Raw genomic sequence first — 27,885 nt, 5'->3', positions numbered from 1 at the left:
GATCATTACCTGTTAGGTTCACTCCCTCTGGGGCACCTGGCATTGGCCAGCATCGGTAGACAGGATACTGGGCTCGATGGACCTTTGGTCTGACCCAGTATGGCCTATTACCTGCCACCCCCTCTCGATTTTTCACACTTGCTGTCTGGTCACCCTAAACCCTACCAGCAGTAGCATATAAAAAAGCTAGCATTTATAATTTAGTTCATTAGAAGTTTTAAATCTGAAGTTACGATAGCACAGGTTTCCAGTTTAGTTTTACAAAGCCTCCGTCTGATTTAAAAAATAAACAGACAAAAACCTTATGATTTATATTTGCTCCACCCTGGGCTTAACTGAGATTTGCAGCAGTCTTTTCCCCTATTATTCTTTCACCTTTTTCTTCTGCTGCTCTCAATCACTCTCCTTCCCATTCTTTCCTTATGTCCTCTCCTTTATATGCAAAAAAATTTCCCAAGCTCAAGTTTAAAAACAAAACAAAAAAGAAACTTGAGCATCAATTCTTCCACTCCCACTCTCTCCTCCTGCCTCATCCTGTCTACTCCATTCCCCTGTCCACAGCCCACTTTCATTATCCTCTCAACTACTATCTACTTTGCATTATCCACAAAACCTACATTTACTCTGAAAACAGAAAAACATTCAAAAGGAACACTGTACTTCACCCACCCCTTCAAATACAACAAATTGGAGGAAAAGTATGTTGTGCCCTATTACAGTAAAGTGTTAAGTCCCATTAATCTCAGCTGCTACTAGGGTAAAGCAGCACATTTAGGTAGCATTTTAAAAAAAAAGTATGAAGTAATGTTTATACTTCTGTTTTCAATTTAAAATTCTGAATACATACATCAAATTCAAGAAGTGCATCAATTTGTTCCTGTAATATTGGCATGCTTTTCAATAGCTTTTCTGGAACCATTGTTCTCATTACACCTTCAGCTCTGCAAGACAGAAAAACATAAGTTAACAGACAAGTTTGATTAAAGATCAGTTACTCATTAACTAGAGGGCCTGAAGTACAATAGTGGGGTGGTTTAGAAAGTTTCAAAACACAACACAGCATCTCAAATACATTTTTTTGCCATCTATGTCACCTGTTTATTTCAGTGAATCATGTAAAAGATGTAAAATTGAAGTTAAATCTTGGTAAGTGTTGGAGAGGTCCACTTATTTCATAGGTTCCATTGTTTACTAAGTACCTAATTTGTAGTCTATTACTACTAAAAAAGTGACAGGTAGTCATGGTATTCATGGAAAAAAATACAGTGCAGCGTATCGTGTCAGACACAAAGGTACAGTGTTATACTCAAATATTCTCCCACTATAGCATCCACAAGGGCAATTAGCCACCTGTAATTCTGCTCATCTTCAAGTATCTTTTGAATCAATTCCATCATTCCTACCTTTTGGTCACCACACCCTGGCACAGAGACTGGAATTCCCCTAGTTTGTACAGTGCCTACCACAATAGGGTCCTGTTGCTTGGCACTAGGGTACTACAAATAGTTCTCAAAGATTTGACCCTTTGAGACAACACTAGTTCAGTCTGATAGTGAGACCAATTTCTAGAGTCTCAGCCATCCCGTAGTGAAAATTCAGTTTCACTTTCTTGATAAAAAGAAAGCTCTTTGCTTTCTATGTTTTGAGTGCCCAAGGAAACAGTCACTTGAAAAAGAAAAAAAAAAAAGTTACCTTAAACAGCTCTGAGGGAAGATGGGTACACAAAACAGGAATTCCATCAAACAGTACCTTCGGAGAAGCAGAATTACAGGAGTAGAACTCTTCTCTAAAGCTAACATGTTGAACAGATTTCTACTTGTGGAGACTAAGAACTTTGAAGTGAGCCTCCATAAACCTACAGAGTCTGCTGTTATGGAGGAACAAAGACCTACACAAAACTGACCTCTTTAATATAGGACCAGGAAGACTGTATTCACATCAGAGGGAAGTACTGACAAACAAGCAGAGCCAAGTAGTCCTCAAGAAGTAAATATTTTGTACAAACAAATTGAGTGGTTGAGAGTTTATCTAACCTATTCCATCCATAGCGGATAAAAACCAATTCCAGTACCCAGTTCTGATACATCCGATGAAGTGGGGCTGTAGCCCATGAAAGCTTATGCTCAAATAAATTTGTTAGTCTCCAAGGTGCCACAAGTACTCCTGTTCTTTTTTCTTAGTACCCAGTAGGTACTTCCTGTCTGTCTTTCTGCCTGTATTTCTCTATTTGTGTCTATGAATGTCTAATACCTACAGAAACCCATCCTATGCTCCTGGTGACTGTCACAAACTGAACACACCCTCCTCCAAAGATGGCTGACCATAAATACAGTATATCTCCCTCAAACCATGGACCACTTCTTCAGCCTAAGAAAGACTAGTGGTCTGGTTTTTGAGACACTAAGGCCCACTGGAATCAAGACTGGAAGTCTTTGTGATTAATGGACAGAGGGTTTTGAGGTCTGGCTCAGGGACCTGTATATTACCCTTAAAGAAGATTAACTCACAGACCCAGAGGTCTGTGCTGATGATCTGATACACGTTATCCAGTCATCCCCTTCAGCTGCAATCAAGCAAGGTGTCTGGAGTCTCTATAGTTAGATATAACATAGTATGAGATATGTTATACCTTGAAAGGGATTTCTGAAATGCAAATCAGACTTTAACCAGCTAGATTACTCATAAAAGAGTTTCAAAGTCTTAAGATAGGGCCCAAGACTACTAAATGTAGCCTAGAGAAGAACGTGTACGGTTCTTGTGCATTACTAGCTTATTCACAAACTTAATGGCACCCCATTATATGACAATTTATTTTGAATGAGAATTCTGAGTGGAAAGAGTAAGCAGAAATTCATTTAACTTTAATTAAATTAATGTTATGTTAATAAGATGACTAACTTCCAGAAGATTTCCATGTTAATATTCCTGTCAGTAGGGATTTCAACCCCATAAATAAAAAAGGACTGATTGGAGGGTGGGGGAGATCACCTCCTTGCTTGAGAAGATAGAAACTCTTACACCAGGGAGCATCCCAACTGGTTCCTGGGCAGCTACTGAAGCAAGCTTGTAAGATTCCTATATTGTCTCTCCAGGACACAAGATCCCAGGCCCAAGGAACAGAGCAAATAAATAAAACCATAAAGAAAATGTTCCCTGAAGTATTCATTTCCCAGGTAAGAGGATATAAATCATCCAGTCATAACTTATGCTATGGCACTATCAGGGTATAGCAGCACCTTCATAATGTGAACCAGGAATTACAAACCATTACTAGGCGAGTCAGAACAGATATGAGGAAGGTAAAACAAGGCATAGGGACTCATAGAAATGAAGACACCTCAGCAAGTACATATAGATGTTACAGCCTTGGAGTGTTTGGAGCCATAAATTTCACAGACATGGCGAGGTATACGTAGCATGTCAGATGCTGGGCTAAGCATCCATTTTCAGGTGAATGCTCTTTTGAAGTTCTGGGATGAGAATCAGGCTTACAGAAGTTATTCGGAGACGTCAGGAAACCAGGGATGCTCTATTTTCTGGACAGGTTAGGGAATATCCGCAGAATGGATGTATCCCAATTCACCCTTGCCTGACAGTGGATCTTCCCCTCTGAATGTCTCTTCAGTCAGCTCTAGATGAGACCAAAACCCAGTAGCCATGTGCTGAGAAGGGACTGAAGTCAATAACTTAAGAGTACACAACATTTCAATGTAAGATCAGACCACTGAATCAGGTGGCTCTGAGAAATCAATGCCAACAGCAAACCATCGAGGCTACTGATGCTCCGTGCACTGAACGAACACAGGAGGAATAACTTTGGGTAATTAGCATAGTTAACACACAAAACAGTGGCTGAAAGCATGGTGGGTTTGTTTGTTTTTGAGGTGCTAGCAACTCCAAGATGCCTTCACTTACACAGTGAAGTAGTCGAAGCAGATACTGGTGCTATGAACAGCTTTGACCACTGAGGACAAGGCAAGTCAACCAAGGGATCCATAAGTGTTCCCCTAATCAGAAGCTCATGTCTAAGGGTGCAGAAGAGGCTGTAACCAACCAGGTTGGTAGTAATGTTAATTGGCAACTAGCAATAAGCAGTCAAAGGAACTGAAACAAAATTATAGAGGGCACTGAGCCCCTGGCTGTTTATCTTGGAATGTAGCTGAACTACTGGTGCCGTAAAGGGACCCAAAAAAAAAAATCCTAAATTAGAAGAATCCCAGCCTGTTTCACACTAAACAACAGAAACCCAAGAGTATTCATTCTCATACTACAGAGACCAACTTGCTGTTCATAGAGGGTTAGGTTATTCCAAGTGAACACACATTTACAGCCACCCAGCAGTCCTTATGTACTGAAAATGGATTCTAAAACATGCATTGTGTAGTTATGTTCATGGCCTCAAGTCTCTGTATCAATATGCTCAGTTTACCAATAAATGTTTTTCTCACTGCAAGTGCTACATACTCAACCTGGGCTCTGAAATGCACGTGGAGGTTTCCTTCTCACACATTCTTGAGCTGTAATAAGCGCTGTAATGATTCTACGGGCTAAGTTAGCAAATCAGCAACATCTGTGCAAACCCACTGCCTACAAGTTTACCTGTTTTCATCTCAGTTTTACAGAATATTAATGTTTGCATGCTGATGGAAAGCCACAGGAAAGACAACTATGAAATATTTAGCCTAACTTGAAAGGGACGTCTGTGACTTAAGATCTTCTTAATGCCAACTGGGAAGGGTGTGCAATGGGGTTACAGAAATTTCCTGATTCTGGTATGTACATTCTGGTTCACCCAAGAATGTTATGTGAGGTCTCAAATGAAAGCTGATGTCACACTGGTCATCAATATCATTGTGAAATTTATGTACATGTACCATGCAAGGAGTTATGTATGTGTACCAGAAAATTATGTTCTTTAGCATAGAAGATAAAAGCAGGTCACCAAAAGATAACATGCCGTAGACCAGTTTCTCCAGACAGGAGGTAAGAAATGTCTGTCTCTCTCTGTTGGGATATAAGTTAAACATTGTATGCTAACACAATGGATATCTATTTACACATGTAGTCAAATGTTGAGATGTGAAATCAACAGGAGAGCACACAGGGGAAAAAACCAAAGCCATGGAGGACTATTCCGTCTATGAGTAAAGACAATGAACTTTAGGAGTATTTCTAGAAGGCAAAGATACTCTGGTATCCTGCACCTAGGAAGTAAACAGACAGCATATCTGCATTCATGAAAGCAGGGTCTTAGACAGCCATAGTTAAAAATGCGGCAAAAGACTTTGGGCGAGAGAAAACATTTAGTTAAGTTTAGTCTGTAGAAAGCGTGTTATGACCATGCTTTCTATGTAACCATTTGTTTTGAATAGTCTTACTTACTAACTACTACTTGTAGTAAGTTTATTACTGCTTTCACTATAAATATATTAAGCACTGTGATATTAAGCAAAGTGATGGTCCCGAGCTGAATCTTACAAGCTGGTGTGTACTGTTCCTTTGGGAATATGAGACCTGGTAATTTTGAGAATGTCTAGGGGAAAAGGGGAAAGGGAATGTTCCAAGGACTCAGGGGTTGGTATGTACCTGTCGCTACCTACACAGAGAGAGAGAAAGTTCTGGAAAATAGTGCTTGTGCTGCCAGAGGCTGTTGGTTTCAGGGAACTGATCCATAGCAAGCACAAATAAGATTCCTTGATGCTACGGGAAGGCAGTGAAGAGGTGCCTCACAACTGTGGGTATTTTTGGGGTGCATCAGTGTACACTTGCCTGTTTGTTACCAAACTTGCTAGTTCCAGTTGGTTTGAGAGAAGTTCAAGATGTTGTGTTTGATCTAGCAAGCCCTCTAGTTTGGGTCCTGGATACCTCTGCCATCCTGTTAGGTTTTCCAACTCAGCAGTTGAGATCAGCTAGAGACTGTTAGCAGGAACATCCTATGTTAACAGATGGAGTAGGGAGAGAGGGCACTCAGTGGACAGCCTCAGCTCCAGAATTTCTGTCCTTCGTCCAGAGCCAGATAAGCTGCAAGGCCCGTCCTTATGAAGGCTCTTTTTAAGGAGTGAATAGTTTAAGTAGAAATAGCCTACAAACTAAAACTAAAAATAAACAGTTTTTTTTAAAGAGCGTCTGAAGATTAAGACCTTTTTCTTGGTTAAAAATATTTTGTTCAAGTTCCTTAAGAAAGTACTATTAAGAAAAAACAAGCAAGACTTAAAGCAGTCTACATGGTAAAATGCCAGCTATCACAATGCAATTCAAACATTTAGTAGGGCCTGAAAAGGCCAGCTGGCTCATTTGATCCAATCCCATATGTTTTGAAAGACTAATTCCTACATTATTCTCACCAAATTCTTATCAAGCTGGTCTAACAATTTTTCTTAGTAATCTATTCTACTGCTCATTTGCTTTTAGTTTGGAGAACATTTTTAAACCATAAAAATATTTCTTTCAGGGCGCTGCTATCTCCTATAGCCATCATCTGCAATGGAACTATGACAATATTTCCCATCGTCCCTTCCATTAAATTTTTTTTTTTTTTTTTTTTAAGTATAAAATTTAGCTTCTTCACTCTGTCTAGTCTTCCAGTTCTTGTGACGCTTGAACTGTTTTACTATAATTTTCTACAAGAACGGTGTACAGCCTTCCAAATAGGGTAGCATCAGGACTAAGAGCAATAGCACTCTCTCCCGTTTTTACATGCAATAGGCCTGCAGAAAAACATGTAATAGTACTTTTAAACAACAACAACAAAATGCACTGCACTGAAAGCTCCTGGATACAGATTTTCTACTCACTTTCGTCATCCTGACTTATTGTGACACCCGGCTCGGGACACCCAGAACTGTAAGCCACTATGTTACAGTCTAATCTACAGTAAACCTCTCTTGTTGAGGCAGAAGGGTATGTCAGCTTCCTACCACGCCAGTCAGTCTGCCTCACCAGCAAACTCTGACACTCTGCCGGTCTTTACCCTGCCTTGCAGGTTTAAAAAAAAATAAAATAAAATCTGTGACCTCCCAATTCCCGAGTTCCCAGACATGTGTCTCTGTAGTGTCCACAGAGAGACTGGACATGCACAGAAATTTAGTTCACTACCTCCCAAAAGACAATGTACACACAAGCCTGTTAGGTTAGGTGAGGACTCACTTGATACACTTCATTAGAACAGCACAGATATGATTTGTAGTAAAGCTAAGAATAAGTTTATCAACAAAGAATAGCGATTTCAGTGATACTAAGATAAAAAGGTTACAAGGTATGACAAAACAAAAACACTTTCTAGTGACTAAAACTTAATTTTAGCAAGTTACAATCTTTGCTTAAGCAGTTTCAAATCAAGTTACCAGCATCTCTAGCCTGCCAGGCCGGGGGATCCAACTTTCTCAGGCTCAGAGGGTGCGGTTCCCTTTGTCGCTTAAGTGACAGATAAGGGGAACAAAAAGGCATTCTAGTTATCTTTTCCAATGTCCATTATCTCTGTCTAAAGAGCCAGGAAAACTTCCTGGGGATGCAGACTCTGTCCCCCGGTATGCTCACTAAGCTGCAGCTTGTTAGCTTGGACTGTTTTATTTACCTTACATATAAGTGTACTTTCATTGACCTCTGTCTGTAATCCAGCCAGGCAGACAGGTAATACCACATTCCTTTGTGTAGGGAAGACTGGATCCATTCAGTGCCTCCAAACCACATGTCAAGATCATATACATACATAACTCTTTATACCCAACCCACACATACACACAATAACATTCCTGAGCAGACATCACCAGTTTACATATGATATCTTTGGATACATATTATGACAACTGTGTTGGGATCAGTGACCGTGTCAGGCCTGATAAGGGTTACAGTATGGTGTGCCCTCTGCCAGTTGGCATTGAGGGGTTTTCACACATCTCAGCTCAAGACATTATTAAAGACTGCACTGAGGGAGTATGGACTACCACTACTTGACAAACTGAATTATTTCTTAATATTTAGATTTAGTTGCATCTTTCATTTTCTGTTCAACTAGTACTTAAACCAGGCCCTTTCATTAAAGCATTCGATAATTATTTATTTTAGTGACCGAAGAGTCAGGTTTCACTCAAGTCCCATCATAATTAAGTTTAAATATTTAAACAAACAGCTTACCCTTTCTTCACTCTTGCAAAATCAAATGCCATTTGTCTGTAAGAGAATGCTTTTTCATTCAAGTATCTACTGTAACGCCTTATGAAGGTAGACATATCATATCCTGCAATAAAACAAAGTTCCATATTTTGTTAAACTGGACTGGTGTAATTGTTTATAGAGATACTTACCCATTTGCTAAAACTGAAAAACGGCACGTTGCATTTTAAGATTACCATTTACATTCTATGCAAAAACTACTGAGACTAGACATAGCCTTACATATGAAAAAGTGACACTTCAAACGTAGGAAGAATTCTCAGTTTTGAAAATTTCGTTGAACCCCATCAAATAAAGGTAAAAAGTAAAACAAAACAAAACCAGTTCCTATAAGAATCACTGCTCACTAGCTAAGTGACAGCACAAGCCAGACTAGACGTGGAAGTCAGCTCTATTTGTTTTATTTTATATAAAAAAAATATATAAAAATTATATAAAATAAAAGTTCTGAATCAGTGGATTTACATGCTTATGTTACTTGGTCTTGTGACCATAACTGAAAACCATTAGCAAGTGTCAGTAGTTTTTGACCATTCACCATTGGAAAAGCCTCTAGTAAGAAAATGTCTTTACTCGATGTGCTCCTGCACATATGGGCATTTTGAACCATAGTCACTTGTAAAACTCCTCTATGAGATGCTTGTAGGATGACGTGTTTAGAAGTTTTCCATGGAGGCACACCAATCACCTTGTATTTCTTCCATCAGACATTATATCCTGTCCTGCTCTTTCTGTAATCAAAGTCTGACAGCTATGACAACAGTAAATGAGATCTGCAGAATTAGTTTGGTCACATCCTCTTAAGTATATAGCCAATTCATCAAATGTGTGGAATTTGCCTCCAGCCATGGCCCCTCTGATGTATACTGTGGTTTCTTTGTTGAATGCTCTTAGCTCATGGATTCTTTCAGCTTGAGCTTCCAGCTGATGTCCTATTCAGCTTTGTCTGTTCTTCTCATTGTCCCATCAGCATAGGAGAGACAGTCACCCAATAGGACCTGTGCCTAAGAACAGTTGCCATTGAAAAATCATCCACATCTCACCAATGACAGGGCTCTTCAGAAAACAGTTTCTGGACTGCTATGATTGTCCCTTCCTTGCCAGACTTAAAATTTGTCTTCAAGGTATTGATGCCAGACTTCTTGACTGGAATGAAGAAACTATGGGTCCCATCAGGATCAAGTGCACCTCTCACAAATTGCTCTATTTGTTCTTCTACAGAATCTGCTGTTTTGAGTAGAAACTCTTGTACATCTGATGTTACATGCTGTCCAGTAAATAACATTGATAGGAACCTCTAGATGTGATTCAGGGTCAAATGGGTTTGCAATATTGCTGATGACATGGTTAGTAAAAGCTGTAACATGCTCTTCATACCTCTTCAGTTTAGTGGCAAGGACTTGTTTGTTGACTCTGTCCTCACTACTTCTTGTTCTTATAGCTTTTTCATATTCAAGTTGTGTTATGAGAGAGTCCACCTGACAAGGGCTAGTTTCTTTCTGGTCAGTCCTACAGTCCCACTCTGCCCTTTGAGCCTTTGACAGTTGTTCCCATGTCACTCCAAATTCCATCGAAAGATCCAGGAACCTGATGCATATAAAATTCCACACCACACATTCAAAGGCACTCTACTTCTTCAGGGATATCAAGAATGTAGACTAATATTTACCTGACATAGTTGGGCCAGTTTGCAGTAAAGAAATATTGAAGCATGGCATGTTGTGTGTGTAACTGAAGTTTCCAATAACCATCTTGCTCTACTTGGACATTTAAAAGTAGGACTTGGAGAAAATGATTCCATAATTGAACAGAGGAGACAGGGCATACCATGACCACCCTCCCTGAAATTCCTCCAATAGCAGCATACGCAGAGTCAGAGCATCATCGAGCTCTTTAGTAGACAGGTTGCAAGAACTGAAACATGTTCCGAGTGTCACCCAACATTTGCCAAAATGCTGGAGCTACATGAATATCTCCTCCCTGTTCACATCATTTAACAATGAATAAAAAAGTTTCAGATCACCCAGGGTCTCAAATGCTAGAATCAAGCCATGTAGGGGATGGCTGAATTGCTTACCAGCAAGTATTTGATCTGCAATACAAGCTGCATACACATCAGAATCAATAAGAAAGTCTAGCAATTTGGGACTCCTCCTAGTTCAGTTTTTGCAGTACTAGTGAGGAACCACCATTTTTTCCACATGCTAAACAGCTCCATTTTTGGGGGGGCAGGGGCAATAAAAGCCAATAAAAAAATAATTTTAAATACATTGTCATTTGGTAGCTTAGACCAATATTAACATTAAGGTGTTGAAATAATTTAAACAGTAAAAATTAGTCAGCCATATTACAGTGTTTCTGGAACTCACAAAAAGTGACATTTTGGGTACCACTGTTTTACCTAGCTTGCAGGCTTATGGCAGTACTTAACAGCTCCACATCATACCTCAACTAAATGTATATAAAATAAGCTTTCAAATGATGTGATGTGGGTATGTGTAGGATGGATACATTAAACTCCAAATATATGGCCCTTTTTGGAGAATTGCCACATGCCTCATACTAAGATCTAATAGGAGATGAAGTGTCCTACCCCAGTCAGTCAATGGGCAAGAGTAGGTCATCCATCTGTGAACTTAATATGTTTATTTCATATCTTGGCCTGAAACTTCACTGGTTGGACAGATGTAGTTCAAGACTGAGAATTTTGCAAAAAGCAATTACTTTTCCAATTAGTTAGGAAAGGAATGTTGATACCAGGTGATAATTTGCCGCTTGTGAAGGTCCCTGTGTATTGGGAGAACTATTGCATGGCTTTAAAGGTGGAGTTAGTTCATGCTGCCTTACAGCAAAACCTATGTTAAGAGGGGACTCAAGTGATCCCAGCTGTCTTAGTAACCCCAGGGTTATGGATCATGTTACATTCAATTGCTCCAATTTCCAATGAAGCTTCAAGTATATACTGTGTTCGCAAATTAGCCAAAGACTGGAAAAAGAAGGAAAATTTATGGGTACTGCAATCCGTTTATAGTTTCTTTGGTCTGAAGAGGTCACCACAGATTCAGATGGTCTACTCCACTAGATAATTTACATGTTGTGAAGAAATATCCATGCTAGCTTTCTGGTTATTATGACCATAAATCAGGGTCAATGACAATGCCACTAACAATTTCTGCTAACTGCAATTTATTGACTGCAAGTGACAGTGGAGGAAAAATCCAGCTAGCAACTGAGATACCTCTTGCCATTCTAACCAACCCATACCTTTCCCTTTCTGAATTCCTGCACTGGATACTGAATATTTCTCCTGACACTACCACCATTTTCAAATTAAGAATATTCAAGGCAGTGTTTGTGTTCACCAAATTGTTCATGTAGATGAAAGATATCCACCTTCAAGAACTTGCACCATGACTCCCCTACACACACACACACACACACACACACACACACACACAGTGTTTGATTCTTTGAATTCTGCTGCACACACCACCTCTTCCAGCAACTAGAAGCAGGGTCCATAAAACTAAATAGCAAAGTTTTCAGCAAAAAATGTCCAGAAGTATTTTTGTCATGTCCTGGCAGGACTGGCTCTAGGCACCAGCAAAGAAAGCACATGCTTGGGGCGACAATTCCAGGGGCATTTTTTTTTTGCTTGGGCAGTTGCGCTCTTGGAGCTTGGGGCAGCAAAAAACCTAGAGCTGGCCCTGTGTCCTGGACATGACAGTCTCAGCCGTGGTACACAGACATGTCAGTTTTTACAGCTATGGAAAGCACATCACCCCCTTCTCAAAAGCAAGTGCTGTGTGCATGCCGACTAACAACCACGTGGGCATCCAACATGTAGTTTTCATACCCAAGAATAAATTCCCACGTGCAGAATTCAAAATAAAAAGGAAAGGTCTTTACTCTCAATATGGCAGAGATGAGACAAAACTGTGTGTGTAGGATAGTTCAATTAAAGGAGTAACACTAAAACAGTAACAATAGGGAAAAAAATTCTAACATTATGCTCAGTTATTTTGTTGTCTAGACCTTTTCTCTGGGTTTTCCTGTTCTCCTCTGGCAGGAGAACATCCTCTGTACTGGGTAGATGTCTGCACTTTGGACTTTGTCCTTTTAACTCTTTAGGCTGGGCCTCCTGTAGATCTGGTTCCAGCTTGGAGGGGAGAAACTTGGGAGTCTACTGTAGTCTCTGGGCCAATGCTTCTCTTTGGTCCAAGTCTTCTTGTGTCCGAAGGCCTACTGTAAATAATACCACCAACTTCAAGGCCTATATTCATAAAAGTTTGCTTTCTTCTAAAGAACTGGCTTAATATTACTGTTAAGAATGTGGGAGATAGGTATTGTATAGATTGTGTGTACCTCTATTACTGTCATGCTGTCTGTAACATAGGTGCAGAGAGTTAACTCAGTCCTATGGGATTTTGCTGCCCAGCTGGAAGACAGACAATGGACTAACTCACTCAGTCACTAATACTTTAAAAACAAGTGTCAATTTCTTTGAAGCCTACTTCCACCAGTGTGGATCAGGACTCTGGTTGGAGGTGGAAGGTCCCAGCTTGAGGCCTCAGGGGCACTTCAGGTGGAAAAATGAAAGAGTTTGAGAGGGAGTCAGAAGGAGTCAGTGACTGCTCAACATATGCTGCCCCTTCACCCCTGGATGTGGCGGCAATAGGGAGGTAAGTTAGATCTACCTAAGCAGTTAGGTAAGACAACATGCAAATTAGGATTGCCAACTGTCTAATCACACAAACCCAAATACTTTTGCCGTGCCCCACCCCTCCTGAGGTCTTGCCCTCTCTCTGATGTCCCCCCTCCCTCCGTTGATTGCCCTCCCCCCACCCTCACCAGGCTGGGGCAAGGGGTTGGGGTGCGGGAGGGGGTACAGGCTATGGGCTGGGGGGTTTGGAGTGTGGGAGGGGGCTCCGGGCTGAGCCTGGGGCAGGGGTTCGGGTGCAGGGTGCAAACTCTGGGAGGGAGTTTTGGTGCTGGGGGGGACTCAGGGCTGGGGGAGGGAGTTGGGTTGCAGGGTGCAGGCTCCAGGAGAGGGCTCAGGGCTGGGGCAACAAATTGGGGTGTGTGGGGGGGGGTGCTCCGGCCAGGCAGCGCTTACCTCGGGCAGCTCTCTGTCGGTGGTGCAGCGGGGCGAAGTCCCCTGCCTGCCCTAGCCCCGTGCGCTCCCAGAAGCGGCTGGCACATCCTTGCTGCCCGGGGGGGGGGGGGGGGGGGGGGGGGGGCGGCGCAGGTGTGTCTGCATGCTGCCCGCGGCCCGAGTGCTGACTCCACAGCTCCCATTGGCTGGGAACTGTGGCCAATGGCGCTGCAGGGCGGAGCCTGCCTTAGTTCCGCTGTGCTGCCGACTGGGAGCCACCCTAGGTAAGTGGGGACGAGGGGCTCCGTGCACTGCCCCCTCCGCATGCTGCTCCTAGAAGCGACCAGCACATCCCTGGGGGGGGACAGGGGGCTCTGCACGCTGCCCCTGCCTGCGGGCATCGCTCCCGTAGCTCCCATTGGCTGTAGTTACCAGCCAGTGGGAGCTATGGAGTCAGCACTCAGGGACGTGCCGGTCGCTTCCGGGAGCGGAGCGGCATAGGGCCAGGGCAGGCAAGGAGACTACCGGACGTTTGTCAGCCTAAAAATCTCCCAGTTTGGCTTCTGTAGCCTCCAGGAGATCAAGTCCGATTCTGGGAGACTCCCAGTGAAACTGGGAAGGTTGGCAACCCTAATGCAAATAGGCTTTGTTGTTGTTGTAACCCCTTCTCTCTGTTCATTATGTTTGTTTAAAATAAAGGATGGATTCAAAGAAACTATTTTGAGTCACAGCATTTACCAACTGATCACAAGTCCCAAAGGGAAGTCTATAGTCTGGCCCAGTGAAGTCATGGCAGGGTGGGACAGGGGGGAGGAGGGGGAGGAAGCAAGAGAGACAGACAGACAGACAGACAGACAGACATGACACCGACTCCTACACTGGCATGTGGGCAGCCATCAACTCTGGACAGATCTCTGACCGTACAAAAGATCTCACTGGTACACATCAGTGAAGCACAAAACAGCAAAGGTTTGCTCTTAACTGAAAGATGGATTTTGCAAGTATTTGATATTGTGCTACTGTAACACTTTGAAGTATAGGGTTCTATTCCAATATGGTAGATTATATTTCTCTACTAGATTGCCAGTTTCTCAATCTAACATTAGAACAAGGCTAATATAAGTCAGAGGACTGGCCTCACTGGAAATGGAAGATTGTGTAAAATTGGCAAGAGCATCAATTGCAAAATGGGGAGGGGCATGCAAAGAATCATTACTCCAGACTGCTCATCCTATATACAAAAGTGGTGCCTCAAGCCTATCCAAAGACATGCTTGCAAAGGACAGCCAGGCAAAGAGAGGGCTTTGGTTGCTCCTCAGTTTTGATTTTCTAATTTTCATTTGGTGAGAGGTGATTAAGAGTTACAGCTCAACAACTGAAGATTCCATCTTCACTGAGCATGCTTCAGCCTCTCTGTTCTTAGTGCTGACCAGGCTGTCCAAGTACCATCCCCACAGAGTGACTTAGAATGCCGGACTCCAAGGCTATAGGAGCTGGACTTTCCCTGAAACTGATGCCCCCAGCTGAACACTAGAATTGAGAGCAAGTAGCCTCTATGGTGCTTACCTCTGTGCTATCAATGACCCCCTTGTGATGCTATTGTCTATTCAGCTCCAAACTGCCCTGGCCTTCTTCTGTTGCTAAATCTCCATGCTTATCAGGTATAATTAGCATCCCTCATCACCCATAAATCTTTCCACATTTCCCTCTAAGGTACAGAAACTAGGTTTTGGATTTTCTCCAAGCTGAACATTTATTTTCTGCCTGTATTTCCATCTTCAGTAGTATTTACCTCTCCTTCCAATTTAATATCAACTGCCAGTTTCATTAATGATCTTGAAGTAGCAGGTTTAATATCTTTACTAAGATCAGGCCCATCACTACAGTATTCCCTGGACAGCGCCCCAAACTTTATATATTACCCTATGATTATGGGTCTCATTTACCACAGTATACAGTTTATAAATGTTAAAGTTTAAGATACCTCTAAACAAGGAGAACAAGAATAGTGGCGGGGGAGGAGGGGGAAGGGAGGGACAGAAGGTGTCAACATAGAAAGCAGAATTACTCCAAACCAGGCATCAGCAGGAATTCAAACACATGGAGCTTAACCATTTAAATATGTTCTTCACACACAGGGCAAGGAATAAAACTAGAGAACCTATAACAAAACTCAATACTAAATTTTTTTTCCTTTATGTAGGTGTCCTTTTTGGTAACAGCTGAAACATCTTTTTGATGCTAGCAACCACTCCAGCATTCCCTGTTTCCTGCACAAACTCCTAAAGCCATTCATATAATTCTTTTAAAAAAAAGGGGAATTTATTCCACCCACAGAGAACTTTTAGGTTAAAAATAGCAAGACATTAAGGAAGCCTCACTACAAAGTTCAGCAATCACTGTAGAATTACAGTTCAACCACTTTCTCAAGCCAACTTGCCATTCCCTCCCCCACACCTGATTGGGCCCCCTGTCCTCCTCAACTGCCTCTTGCCCACCAAGTGACTTTTCCCTTCCTTGCTGTGTAACAATAAGAAAACAAAAGCCTATTCTGAAAGATACAGAACATCTCCAACAGTATTCCACAATAAGTGATGGAGTCCTCCTTATTAGGAGCATTTAAGACTGAATGAGAAAAGACACATTAGGGAACAATTTCTCATTTAGAGTACTTCCCAGGATGGATAATATATAAAAAAATATATATAATCAGTTGCCACTTTCATCTCTAACTTCCATTACATCCAGTCATAATAAAGAGATTAGTAGGATAAGATATGCTGCCTTATTCCCATTTGAAAGGTTCTGTTTTGAATTATGACGTATGGGAGCTTGAATTATTCCCCCTCCCCCCAAAATGAAAATTTTAAGTTCTGCAGAAACCGGCCGGCCGGGAAGTACAGAATAATGCCTCATCTCACTTAGCCTTATGGCTTCATTACATTTACAAAGTGTTGTACTTGTAAAGAAAATGTAAATTTGTCAAATGAAATACATTTTAGAATGGATTATCCCCATTTTGGCTTCACATGCTCCCTAATTCATAACTTTCAATGAGTCTCTACTAATATAGGTTAGCAAGGCCTATGACATATTAGCAGGATCTTATTGCTAAAGTTTAATACAGACAGAAGAACACATTCTTACCATGTGATCCACTTTTGTCCAAAAAATTGCTGAGATTGAATAGCGTGTTTCTAGATGCCAAATACTGAATAAATCTCTGCAAGACACAAAAATGAAAGTCAATTTCCTCTCCCTTACCTCTTCATTCCAGTTCAGATCTGCAAGCAGGTAGAAATTAGAGTTGATCATATGTACATATAAAGGGAAGATTCAGCTGATCTCCTGCTAACTGACCTGAGCCACTCTGACTCAAGTGGATATAGATGGTCAAAGCCACAAAGCCTGGATCCAGATTAGAACTTCCTCAAAACTTGGGAACATGGAGGGAGTTAGAACCTATGTATTTGGCTTGAGGCTTTGATTGTTCTCCTTAGCAGTTTTAATAGCACTCAAAATGAAACTTAGGCTAATCTACTGTCCTGCCCTTCCTCTAACTGGCTGACACAAAAAGGTAGAAGACAGTTAAGGAGCAACAAGATCTATTAGTTTGCAAGAGGGAAGAACAGAGAATAATGCTGTTAAACTGATTATTTTTATTACAGTAGCACCTGGGAGCCCCAGCTGAGATCAGGGTCCTATTGTATTAGGCATTGCATATATACGGAGCGCTTCATTTACAGAAAATGACAGCAAAAATGGGGAAAGCACATTAGTAACCAATAGGGTGACCAGATGTCCCGATTTTATAGGGACAGTCCCAATTTTTGGGTCTTTCTTAAATAGGCTCCTATTACCCTCTCCCCCCCCCCATCCTGATTTTTCACACTTGCTGTCTGGACACCCTAGTAACCAACTACAAAAATCTGGTGTGACAGACAAAATGGAGTTGGACTAGGAATTGTGATACAGCTACATAGAGACAAGTGCATGGCGCATGCACGTGCGTGCACACAGTGGCAAGCTAAAGAGGAATTCTTTCCACATGCAAAGTACAATTATAAAGAGGCTGAATTCGCTCTATGAAGTTTTAAATTTAAAGAGCCACCAATTAGAGAGAAACTTTCTAAAGTCAACACAAACAAGGATTAGGAAAATATGATCTGAGAGATGCTATTAAATTTGCATACAGTGGAGAAAGGATAATCATTTGTATAGCAGACATTCACTAGGACAATGGTCTAAAGACCTGTGGCTATATAATGAATAAAAATGAAATGGGTAACGCTTTGTTAGTACACCTCTACCCTGATATAACACGAATTTGGATATAACGCGGTAAAGCAGCGCTCTGGGGGGGGGCGGGGGGGGCTGCGCACTCCGGTGGATCAAAGCAAGTTCAATATAACGAGGTAAGATTTTTTGGCTCCCGAGGACAGTGTTATATTGAGGTAGAGGTGAATAAAATTCAAATTTTTAGGCAAAATGGAACACATTAATAGAGGTCAGACAAACCTAAAAATCAGAGAACCAGTCACAGGAGGCATGCAAAAGTGAGAATTCCACAACATTTAGAGTTTTTCCCCTACCTATTTTTTTCCCCTTAAGACGTTCTCAGTCATTATAGTCATAAACAAGCATATTGGAAAGTTACAACTTAAAAATTAGAAACTAAAGTTAAAGTTACACAGAATTAAGATGAGGCAGAAGTTAAAGACAATGATTACCTGATCTATTATGTTGACAAGTTACAATTGCTGGAAGGAAAGCCTAACTGCTAGTTCTGTACTGGCTCTCAACATCTCCAGCTTCAAATTAAGTTTGGAAAGTAGCAGCTGACAAGTGTAGTCCTTTGTTTTCATGAAACATTGAACGATCAAAACAATTTTAAAAGGTATTTTTAAATTTTTCAATGACCTATCCAGGAATTTCTTCAGGGTAAACACGGTCTTATGAGAATTCCATTTGCTTACCTCATTGCCATGAACCATTAGATGATGTGTTGTAACTAAGGCTTTGAACACCACCACCCAGCTACTATTTGTTGCTCGCTCAAAGAGAGTATCAGCCATTTGAGGAATATTAACATTGGTCTCATTGGTTGCCTGGATCAAATCTATTAAAGAAAAAAAGAAAACTGTTACAATAAGTACAGAAAAGACAAATCAACAGCATCTGGTAGACTAGAGTAAGAGTTTCAACGAGACTGATAAATGACAGATAATATACTGAAACACAAGAGCACAAAAGACATTTACCATAGTATCTATCCTCAAGGCTGAGAGTGTTCTGGCCATCCCAACCCAACATTTATTCTTAAGGGGCTATCAAAGAAGTTATACCAATTCAATTCGAAGTTATCAAAAGCTACTTTGGAGTTAAAGACAAGTTTTGGTCTTATGTGAAGTAGGTGAGAGGATAAGACCAACTATTGTTGGTTATCTAGTAATGCAGGCTCTAAGGATAAGTCTACACTGCAAGTAACCTGTAGCTGGCCCCATGCCAGCTGACTCGCAAGGCTCAGGCTAAGGGGTTGTTTAATTGCGTTGTAGGTGTTCGGGCTCAGGCTGGTAGCAAAGTGACAGAGCCCAGGGTCCTGCCTGAGCCTGAATGTCTAAACCACAATTAGCCAGAATCCTGTGAGCCTGAGTCAGCTAGCACGGGCCAGCCGTGGGTGTCTAACTGCAGTGTAGCCCAACCCTAAGAGCCATGCCAGCATGCCTTTGCAGATCTCACCAGAATACCAAGGGTGTATCAGCCAGGACAATATTTTAGTGGTCACGTTCTCTATAATAGACTTCTGGGTGCAAACCCAATAATGCCATGTCACCTGAGATTCATAAATGAGCCCATGGACTCTGCTTACGTAGGCCAAAGAAAGCTGGATATCTGTTATTGAAGAATTTAACTTTTATTTTCAACAGAGGAGTTTCTAGTTCTTGTTGTAAAGCTATCCTTCAAAAATGTTAACTGCTGCAGTGACATCTTCCAGTGTCTCCATAGCCTTTGGCAGCAAAAAGAATGATTTTATGTAAGCCAGTTTCTTAAACTTATAAAAGCTTTGACCAGCAGATGCATACATTGAGTTAATTATGGGTGCAAACCAAACCTTCAAAACCCAGAGGCTTTGGAGTGGAGGAAGGGGAAGGAGTAAAATATATAGAAATATCTGGGTCTGGGGAAGAGAATAAGGAAAAAAACACTATGGTTGTGGGATTCTATATCAGATACCCTAAAAGCCAGAAACCCAGATACCAGAGTTAGAGCCTGGTCCAAGGAGAGCATGTACAAGGAATTCAAGCACTCTTCCCAGCCACAAGAGATAGGATATGTTTGTTTTCCACTAGAGCATTACTGGTAAACCCAGCCCTCCCCAGATCTGTTTCATTAAGGCAGATATCTGGCAATGTTTTGAAATCTTAAATGAAAAAAGATTACAAAAATTCAACCAACCAGTCTCAGAAATAGGTTTGGCACTTCAGCCATAATAAGAACACAAATGGGGCAGAGTCAATTCTAAAATACCCTCCATCAGTAGAACCTTGCCTTGGATGCAGCTGATGGCTATAACAACAGTCTTTGGCTGATTGGGTCAGTAGATCCAAAAAACTAAACCTTCGAACACCAGAAGCAGGACCAGGAAAACATGTACTGAAGCAACATGACCAGAAATTCAGTGCTGTCAGTTATTTTGAATTTGGAAGCAACACTTGTGCCCATGCAGAGGTCCACTGACATGAGTCAAAAGTCACACAGCACTTAAAGAGTTCAAGCATGCAGATCTTAATGGGCCTAAGTTTAGTCATAACTAGTGACAGCAAAAGGGATGATAGAGCAGAATACAAGAGTTGACAGATCATGATTACTTACGTTTATGTACACAAAAAAAACCAAACTAGAAACATTAAAGAGATTTTGATTTATTACTCTAGATGGCAACACACCACTGTTTAGAAAACCAGGTATGTAAGGTTCTTTCTTCTTCGAGATGCATCCAAGCATTCTAAATGTTAACTGTTCTAACTGTTAGCCCAGCACTTTTTGACCCATAATCCAGGACCCTGCTACCCTCTACAGAAGAATCAGCTTACAGCAGAAGTGAAGACATACTCCCATCTTCCCTCAGAACTGTATCAGTGTGGGTAATAACAGTTGTAGCTGCTCTACACCTCAAGATCAGACCCAATATCCTGTAGCTATTCCTCACCCACAATTTGCAAGGAGCACCTATACATTGCATCAACGATTGGAGTAGTTCAGTCTTCATACCCATTAAATCCCAATTATGTTTGATTAGCTGACATGGCTATTTAGGTCACATCACAGTTTATTTCTAAAGCGATACATACTGAAGGTCATTAGTACTGTGTTAAAAACACAGCATTCCAAAATTTAGACTGCTATTGAATCTAGTTCTGCATGGCACACAGTTTTGTAACTTACAGAAGTGTTCTTTCAGAAGAGAGACGTTTGTGGAGTTAGCACAACCACTAAAAAGCACACTTACATCAGGTACAGTAGTGTATATATTTATGAACATGTAATACAGGCAGTGCTTAATTGTAATGAAAGAGGTGCTGGGTCTCAAGCAATGTTTTTACATTCATAACGGATGTGGCAAGCTTAGAGGTGCCAGGGCTCAGCCCCGGCACAAATTAAGCACGGAACATAGGAAGTGAGAGACTTTTGAAAGTCAGTACAATACAGAAGGCCAATTCCCCAGTGATTTAAGCGCAAATGTGGGCCCTGGATTATACCAGCCTTCCGTGGTTGATACTGGAATTATCATCAAACATCTTTGATTTTCAACCTGAATGTTACCCTAAATTGAAATGGATTTGTTAAAGGAAATCTAGGACCCAAATTCGGAGGAGGGTTTGCCATCTTCTAAGAAATACAGTACACAAGAGTCATCTGGAAGAAGGCATCCAAAGCAAATGGAACCACCAAAAAATTGCCTATAAATATGTTTATGAATAATATGCTCATATAAGTCACTAGGAGAAGGAAACCGAAATAACCTATAGCTCAGCCATTACCAGAACATCTGCGTCGTGTTTACAACTGTTTTACCTCCAAAGGAAACAACAATTGGGAAGTGTGAAACTAGATGTATATGGTGTGATTGAAACTCCTATCCTGCTGCTCTTGCCCAAAGAGCATCTTTAAGTACAGGCTTAAAAGATATTTTAAGAGGACAATAATGATTTAAAACACTTTTCTAAATTTAAGCATATTAAAATGTGGTGTTTTAGTATCACCTCTTTAAATTGATCTTTATTAAAAGTGGTGCTCCTAAAGGGCAAAATACACACTAGTAATTACATAATACTGCAGCATCAGTGATACAGCCCAATTAGCCTCAGGAAAACCTCCACAAAGATGCTGCCATTTCATCCACTCCTACACATTACACCAAGGCAGAGTGGCAGCATTTTATGCTCTCAGAAAGCTCTAATAAATACTTTCCACTTGATTTTTTTGCTGTTCAATCAGCTTGACATTTGTCTATTCACAACACTATGGTAATGCATTAAGTGTGGAGTTTATTCACTTAGTGAAAACCCTAAAAGCAAAAAAGTCGGGAGCAGCGTAGTTTACACACTACCAAATTCAGCTAATTTTTCTATCAGCCTAAAACACTTCTGACCATCCTTATGCATAAAGTATAGCAAGCAAACACTTGGTAGCCGGTGCCACATGCAAGGTCCGCAACTCAGAACAAGCCCTACTGCAGCAGTGAAACTGAAAAGCATGAGGGATAGGAGAAAAATAGGAAAACAATTCAGGACCTGATCCATCCCTTTCATCCCCACAAATCATAAAGCAAGGCATCAGGAGTCAGTGCAACAGTTATCAGCAGGATGGAGGGAAGAGAAAGCATGTAAAATATTGACATCATGTAAGTTTGTAAACACCTAGAAATAAAAGCCTATGCAAGTAACCCAGAGAATAATAAACTATTTTTATTTAAGACAATGATATGGTGCCATGAGACAGATGGCACCAAAGGGAAGGTGGCTAAAGGCAATTGTTTTTGCCTGTCAGATTTTCCAATTCCTGTGTTTACTCCTCAGTATGTACATTTTAATCTGAAACTCCCTTCAGGTGAGGGGAATGAAAGACAGAAGCATTCAGCTGACTCAGCAGCACTCTACAGTTTGTCCTACATGACATCTTTCATCTGTTGAAAGGGCAAAGCCAAGTAGAGTAATAAGGCTAAGTTTTTAATTGAATTTATGAAGTCTCCGTGGTTTAATGCACATAAATAAGAAATTGAGCCTTGGACAAGAAAGGGACCTGAAGTAGTACAAGAATGCAAGTAAGCTGTTGAAGAGTCAACACTAGAGAAAAGTTTTACGACTCATCAAGAACCAATACAGATGGGACTAAAAAGAAGCCTGCCATTTGGGAGCAGTTGAATATGATCAAGGCAGAACGACAGCCTTATTGGGGTCTGGAAGTATCTATATGGGGAAGAGATTTCTGACATATGAACCCTCTAATCTAGTGGACAAAAGGAAGATCAATGACTGGAAACTTGAAGATGGATAAATTCAAACCAGAAATAAGGTGAAAATTAAGAGTCAGGATAATTAGCTATAGCTTACCTAGGGATGTGGTAGTGCTCCATCACATGAAGTCTTTATATTAAGATTAGATTATTTAAGACTATATGGTCTAGCTCAACCAGAAGCTATGGACTTGATACTGAAGTTACTAAGAGAAGTTCTATTGCATGCTTTATGTGGGTTAGGGTAGGTCTACACTTACCCGGTAGTTCGGCGGCAAGAAAGTCGAACTTCTGGGTTCGACTTATCACGTCTTGTCTGGACGCGATAAGTCGAACCCGGAAGTGCTCGCCGTCGACTGCGGTACTCCAGCTCGACGAGAGGAGTACGCGAAGTCGACGGGGGAGCCTGCCTGCCGCGTCTGGACGGAGGTAATTTCGAACTAAGGTACTTCGAACTTCAGCTACGTTATTCACATAGCTGAAGTTGCGTACCTTAGTTCGAATTGGGGGGTTAGTGTAGACCTGCCCTTAGACTAGAAAGGGGTCGGCAACCTTACAGAAGTGGTGTGCCGAGTCTTCATTTATTCACTCTAATTTAAGGTTTCGCGTGCCAGTAATACATTTTAACGTTGTTAGAAGGCCTCTTTCTAAAAGTCTATAATATATAACTAAACTATTGTTGTATGTAAAGGTTTTTAAAATGTTTAAGAAGCTTCATTTAAAATTAAAATGCAGAGCCCCCCGGACTGGTGGCCAGGACCCGGGCAGTGTGAGTGTCGCTGGAAAAAAAAAAAAAAAAAAAACCAATCAACTCGCGTGCTGCCTTTGGCACACGTGCCATAGGTTGCCTACCTGTAGGGACGCATAGCTCCCGAATCGTCAGCCCACGGGTGCGGCACACTGTGCCCGTGGCTACGAGGCCGGAGTGGCCTTCACCCCAGCGTCTGTGTTTGGGAAACTTATTGGCTGACCTGATTTTCACCCTCGCTGCTTGCTTTCACGTGCACAAGATATGGGTTTGTTATCTCATGTTGTTGTACACTGTACGCTCCTCCTATGCGCAACAATTCAACCACTTAGAAGTGTTGTAAACAGGGAAGTAGAAAGAATAAAAACCCCAGGAAAAATTCCCTGGGAGGCTTTTTGGCTACCACGACCTGGCGTTCTGTCTCCTTTCCTCTTTCGTCGCCACACCTACCCCTGGACTAGATGATCATAACAGTCCTTCCTAGCCTTCAAGCCTACAAAAGAAGTCTAGCTAGAAGGATTTTTAAAGTGAAACCTAAAATGCAAGATGAAAAAGATGTCAGAATGAGTTATTATGCTTTACCTCCTAGAGAGAAACTGAGTTGCTGTATTTCTGTCAAGTTATTGTTTGGATGGTTTTGACCCTGAGCTAAAAGATGAAGTTACAATATTCAAGATAAGACATGACTAAGTTTCAGCAAAGGCACAGTCAATATCTACAGAACGCGAAGACTACCATTTCACATGAACTAACTACGTAGTACACCTTATAGCACTAAATAGTTTAAATATTGTGTTAACAGTGCTCTCATTCCAGCTTCTACACCAATTTTTTTTTTTTAAATTAACAGGTATTGTTTCTCCCCATTTGCCAGTTTTCAGCTCCATTATCACTAACCATCTTATTCACAAGAGAACTACCATATTTCTATTTTCAGTCTTGCCAACATATTTATACTTGGCACAGCCCTTATCCCTTGCATGGCAACTAGACTCTCTAACTCACAACTACATTACAAAAAAAAGGATTTCATTTTTTTTTTTTTTTTGAGTGATTTGTTCCAGGTGTGTGGCTTGATCCAATGCTTGCTGATATCCCTAAACAAGGAGGCAGTGCTGACCTATTTTGGCTGGGCTTAAAAGCTAGTGACTAGTGAACACTGAAGCAGCGAACAGCTAGCAGCCAGCAATGGAGTTTCTGTGGAAAATATTTCTCTCCTGGTGTAGGGACTAGGAAGAAGAGATGATGGCTATTGAGGCAGCACTAGATGTGACCTAAGGAAGAGAGGAGACAACGAAGATGATTGCATGCGGAAGCTAATGCGATGTACATCATCCTTCAGTGGTCTCTGATGGAAGCTACTTTATGCATGAAGTGTTGGACTATAGAGCTCATGGCAGAGAAGATTTGAAGATCAGAGATGCATCTGGAAAGGATGATGGAATTCAGATGGGGACTTGAAGTATAATGCAGGAAAGGACGTGATACAGACAACTCAAGGTTTGCAGACAACTGATGAACAAAAGGACCTGAAGAGCTGACTGCCAGAAGAATGGCATGGAAGAATGTGACCACAAACACAAGGCAGAGGAAGAGACTGGCTAGTGGAAGTGAAACAGTTGAGTAACAGGTTTGCTGCAATCGGAAGTGAAGAGAAACAGGCATAAGATGGGGGTGGTAAGGAAGTAAAGAAGGGAGCCAGTACCTGCAGAAGACAGGAAGAGACAATGAGACAGCAGCCTAAGGAAAAATGAAGAACAGGGGACTGTGAGAGAGAACAAAATAATTTCATATCAACACTGGAAAGAGACAGGTCTATGTGATCAGGGACTCCATACCAAGAGGAATCAACAGGCCTCTCACCAGAACAGCTCTAGAGAAAAGAGCATGCCATCTGCCAGGGGCAAGGATACAAGATGTGGACATGAAATTGAAAAGGATCCTGATGGCAATGGAGAAAATCCTCTGTAATGCACATCAGCAGGGCCGGTTCCAGGCACCAGCGCAGCAAGCAGGTGCTTGGGGCAGCCAACAGAAAGGGGCAGCACGTCCGGCTCTTCGGCGGCGGGTCCCTCTCGGAGGGAAGGGCCTGCCGGAGAAGAATGAAGCAGCGGCGGTAGAGCTGCCGCCGATCACGGCTTTTTTGTGGGGGGGCGGGGGGCGTGCTTGGGGCGGCAAAAACACTGGAGCTGGCCCTGCGTATCAGGAAGAAAATACTGCTAGATTCCCACTGGAATGGATCACAGATGACTGAGCTTGGATGGGTAAGATGTTTAAAGAAGTGGAAGCTCAGGTCATCTTCAGTCGAATACTTCTAGTCCCCTGAGAAAGATGGTGAAAGTGTAACAAGATAATGAAGATCAACAGATGGTTCAAGGATTGGTGCTATGAGGAAGGTTGGGGCGGGGGGGGAGATGATTGACTACTGGGAGGCATTTACAAAAAGAATACTCTTCTTGACTGATGAATTTCACTTGAATACCCAGGGTATTAACATTTTGGGATCAAGGCTAGCACAATCAATAAGGGTTTTAAGCTAGGAGATATGAGAGAGTCAATCTTCATGCCTGGTTTCAATACAGGAGGTGTCATAACTATAAAGGGAAGGGTAACAGCTCTCCTGTGTACAGTACTATAAAATCCCTCCTGGCCAGAGACTCCAAAATCCTTTTACCTGTAAAGGGTTAAGAAGCTCGGGTAACCTGGCTGACACCTGACCCAAAGGACCAATAAGGGGACAAGATACTTTCAAATCTTGAGGGGGGGGGGGAAGGCTTTTGTTTGTGCTCTTTGTTTAAGGGGTTGTTCGCTCTTGGGACTGAGAGGGACCAGACATCAATCCAGGTTCTCCCCATCTTTCTAAACAAGTCTCTCATATTTCAAACTTGTAAGTAAAAAGGCAGGCAAGGCGTCTTAGTTTTACTTTGTTTTCTCAACTTGTAAATGTACCTTTTACTAGAGTGTTTATCTCTGTTTGCTGTACTTTGAACCTGAGGCTAGTGGGAGGTCCTCTGAGCTCTTTAAGTTTGATTACCCTGTAAAGTTATTTTCCATACTGATTTTACAGAGATGATTTTTACCTTTTTCTTTAATTAAAAGCCTTCTTTTAAGAACCTGATTGATTTTTCCTTGTTTTTAGATCCAAGGGAGTTGGATCTGTATTCACCAGGAGTTGGTGAAAGGAAGGGGGGGGGGAGAAGGGTCAATTTCTCCTTGTTTTAAGATCCAAGGGGTTTGGATCTGTATTCACCAGGGAATTGGTGAAAGGTTTCTCAAAGCTTCCCAGGGAAGGGAATTAGCTTGTGGGAAATAGTGGCAGCGGACCAGATCTAAGCTGGTAGTTAAGCTTAGAAGTCTTCATGCAGGCCCCCACACTTGTACCCTAAAGTTCAAAGTGGGGATACAGCCTTGACAGGAGGAAAAATCAGCTAAATGAAGAAATAAGGGATTAAGGAACACCAGAAGGTAAGAGCATGGACAGCAAGGAGAAAGTACAAACATAACTGGAGTAGTAGTCAGGTATATGTTATAGTTAGTGAAAAGACTATACCTAATCCTGCTAGAAAACTGGGTGAGGTTCGAGGAAAACAACTTAAATGCTTGTATACAAATGCAGGCAGTTTGATAATAAGATGGAGAAACTTGAACTACAGGAGGTCAAGCCAGATATTATAGGGATTACAGACACATGGTGTAATAGCACTCATGACTGGAATACAGATATTCAAAAATATGTGATGTACAGGAGAAATAGAAAAAAGGTAAGGTGTTGGGATAGTGTTGTACATCAATGATGCAGTAAACTATAAAGAAATAAGTGACTGTTCCATTCACAAAGTTTGTGTCAAAATCACTTTGGGGAAGGATTGTAAGAGAAATTCTATAGGAACAGTGTTCGGGATCTGCTATAGACCCCCAGGGTCAGAAACAGATATGGACAGAGATCTCGAATACTAGAGAGAAACACTACTGGGAATTGTGACATAATGGGAGACTAAATGCTACATTTGTAGAGCCCAATTATTCCTGGATGTGATAGACAGTTTTCTTCACCAAATAGTCTCTGAACCAAGAAGGAATGCAATTTTAGACTTGGTTTTAGTAAGTAGGTGAGGACATCAGAAGTCCTGGTCATGGGAAATAACCTTGGATTGCATGACCATAAATTGGTTGCGTTAAATTAAAAACAGAAGGTTAATCAAAACCGGGATGTCGTCAACTAAGATTTTTTTTTTTTTTTTTTTTTAAATAAAAGAGGCTGACTAAGGGAAATAAAGTGAATTAGTTCTAGTCAAACTGGAGGTTTGGAATTTCTTTAAAACAACTATGCAAGTATCTACAATTTTGATCCTA

At 41.4% G+C, this 27,885-nt stretch overlaps 1 protein-coding gene across 5 annotated transcripts in view; it reads right to left on the bottom strand.

Moving 5' to 3' along the window:
* Nucleotides 1-27,885, bottom strand: part of SNAP91 (synaptosome associated protein 91) — a 129,027-nt gene that overhangs the window by 73,448 nt on the left and 27,694 nt on the right. For all 5 annotated transcript variants that reach the window (XM_024193228.3, XM_024193230.2, XM_024193232.3 and 2 more), the window contains exons 3-6: nt 18,244-18,386; nt 16,415-16,490; nt 8,134-8,236; nt 848-941 (exon numbers count right to left, since the gene is read on the bottom strand). In XM_024193228.3, coding sequence (XP_024048996.2) covers nt 848-941; nt 8,134-8,236; nt 16,415-16,490; nt 18,244-18,386 — 416 coding nt within the window. The remainder of the gene's footprint in view (nt 1-847; nt 942-8,133; nt 8,237-16,414; nt 16,491-18,243; nt 18,387-27,885) is intronic.

Source organism: Terrapene carolina, unplaced genomic scaffold, assembly GCF_002925995.2.
Source record: "Terrapene carolina triunguis isolate 2854851 unplaced genomic scaffold, T_m_triunguis-2.0 Scaffold42, whole genome shotgun sequence".
Lineage (NCBI taxonomy): Eukaryota > Metazoa > Chordata > Testudines > Emydidae > Terrapene > Terrapene triunguis.
The sequence above is the reverse complement of the archived record's forward strand: the minus strand, read 5'-3'. Positions and strand labels throughout refer to the sequence as shown.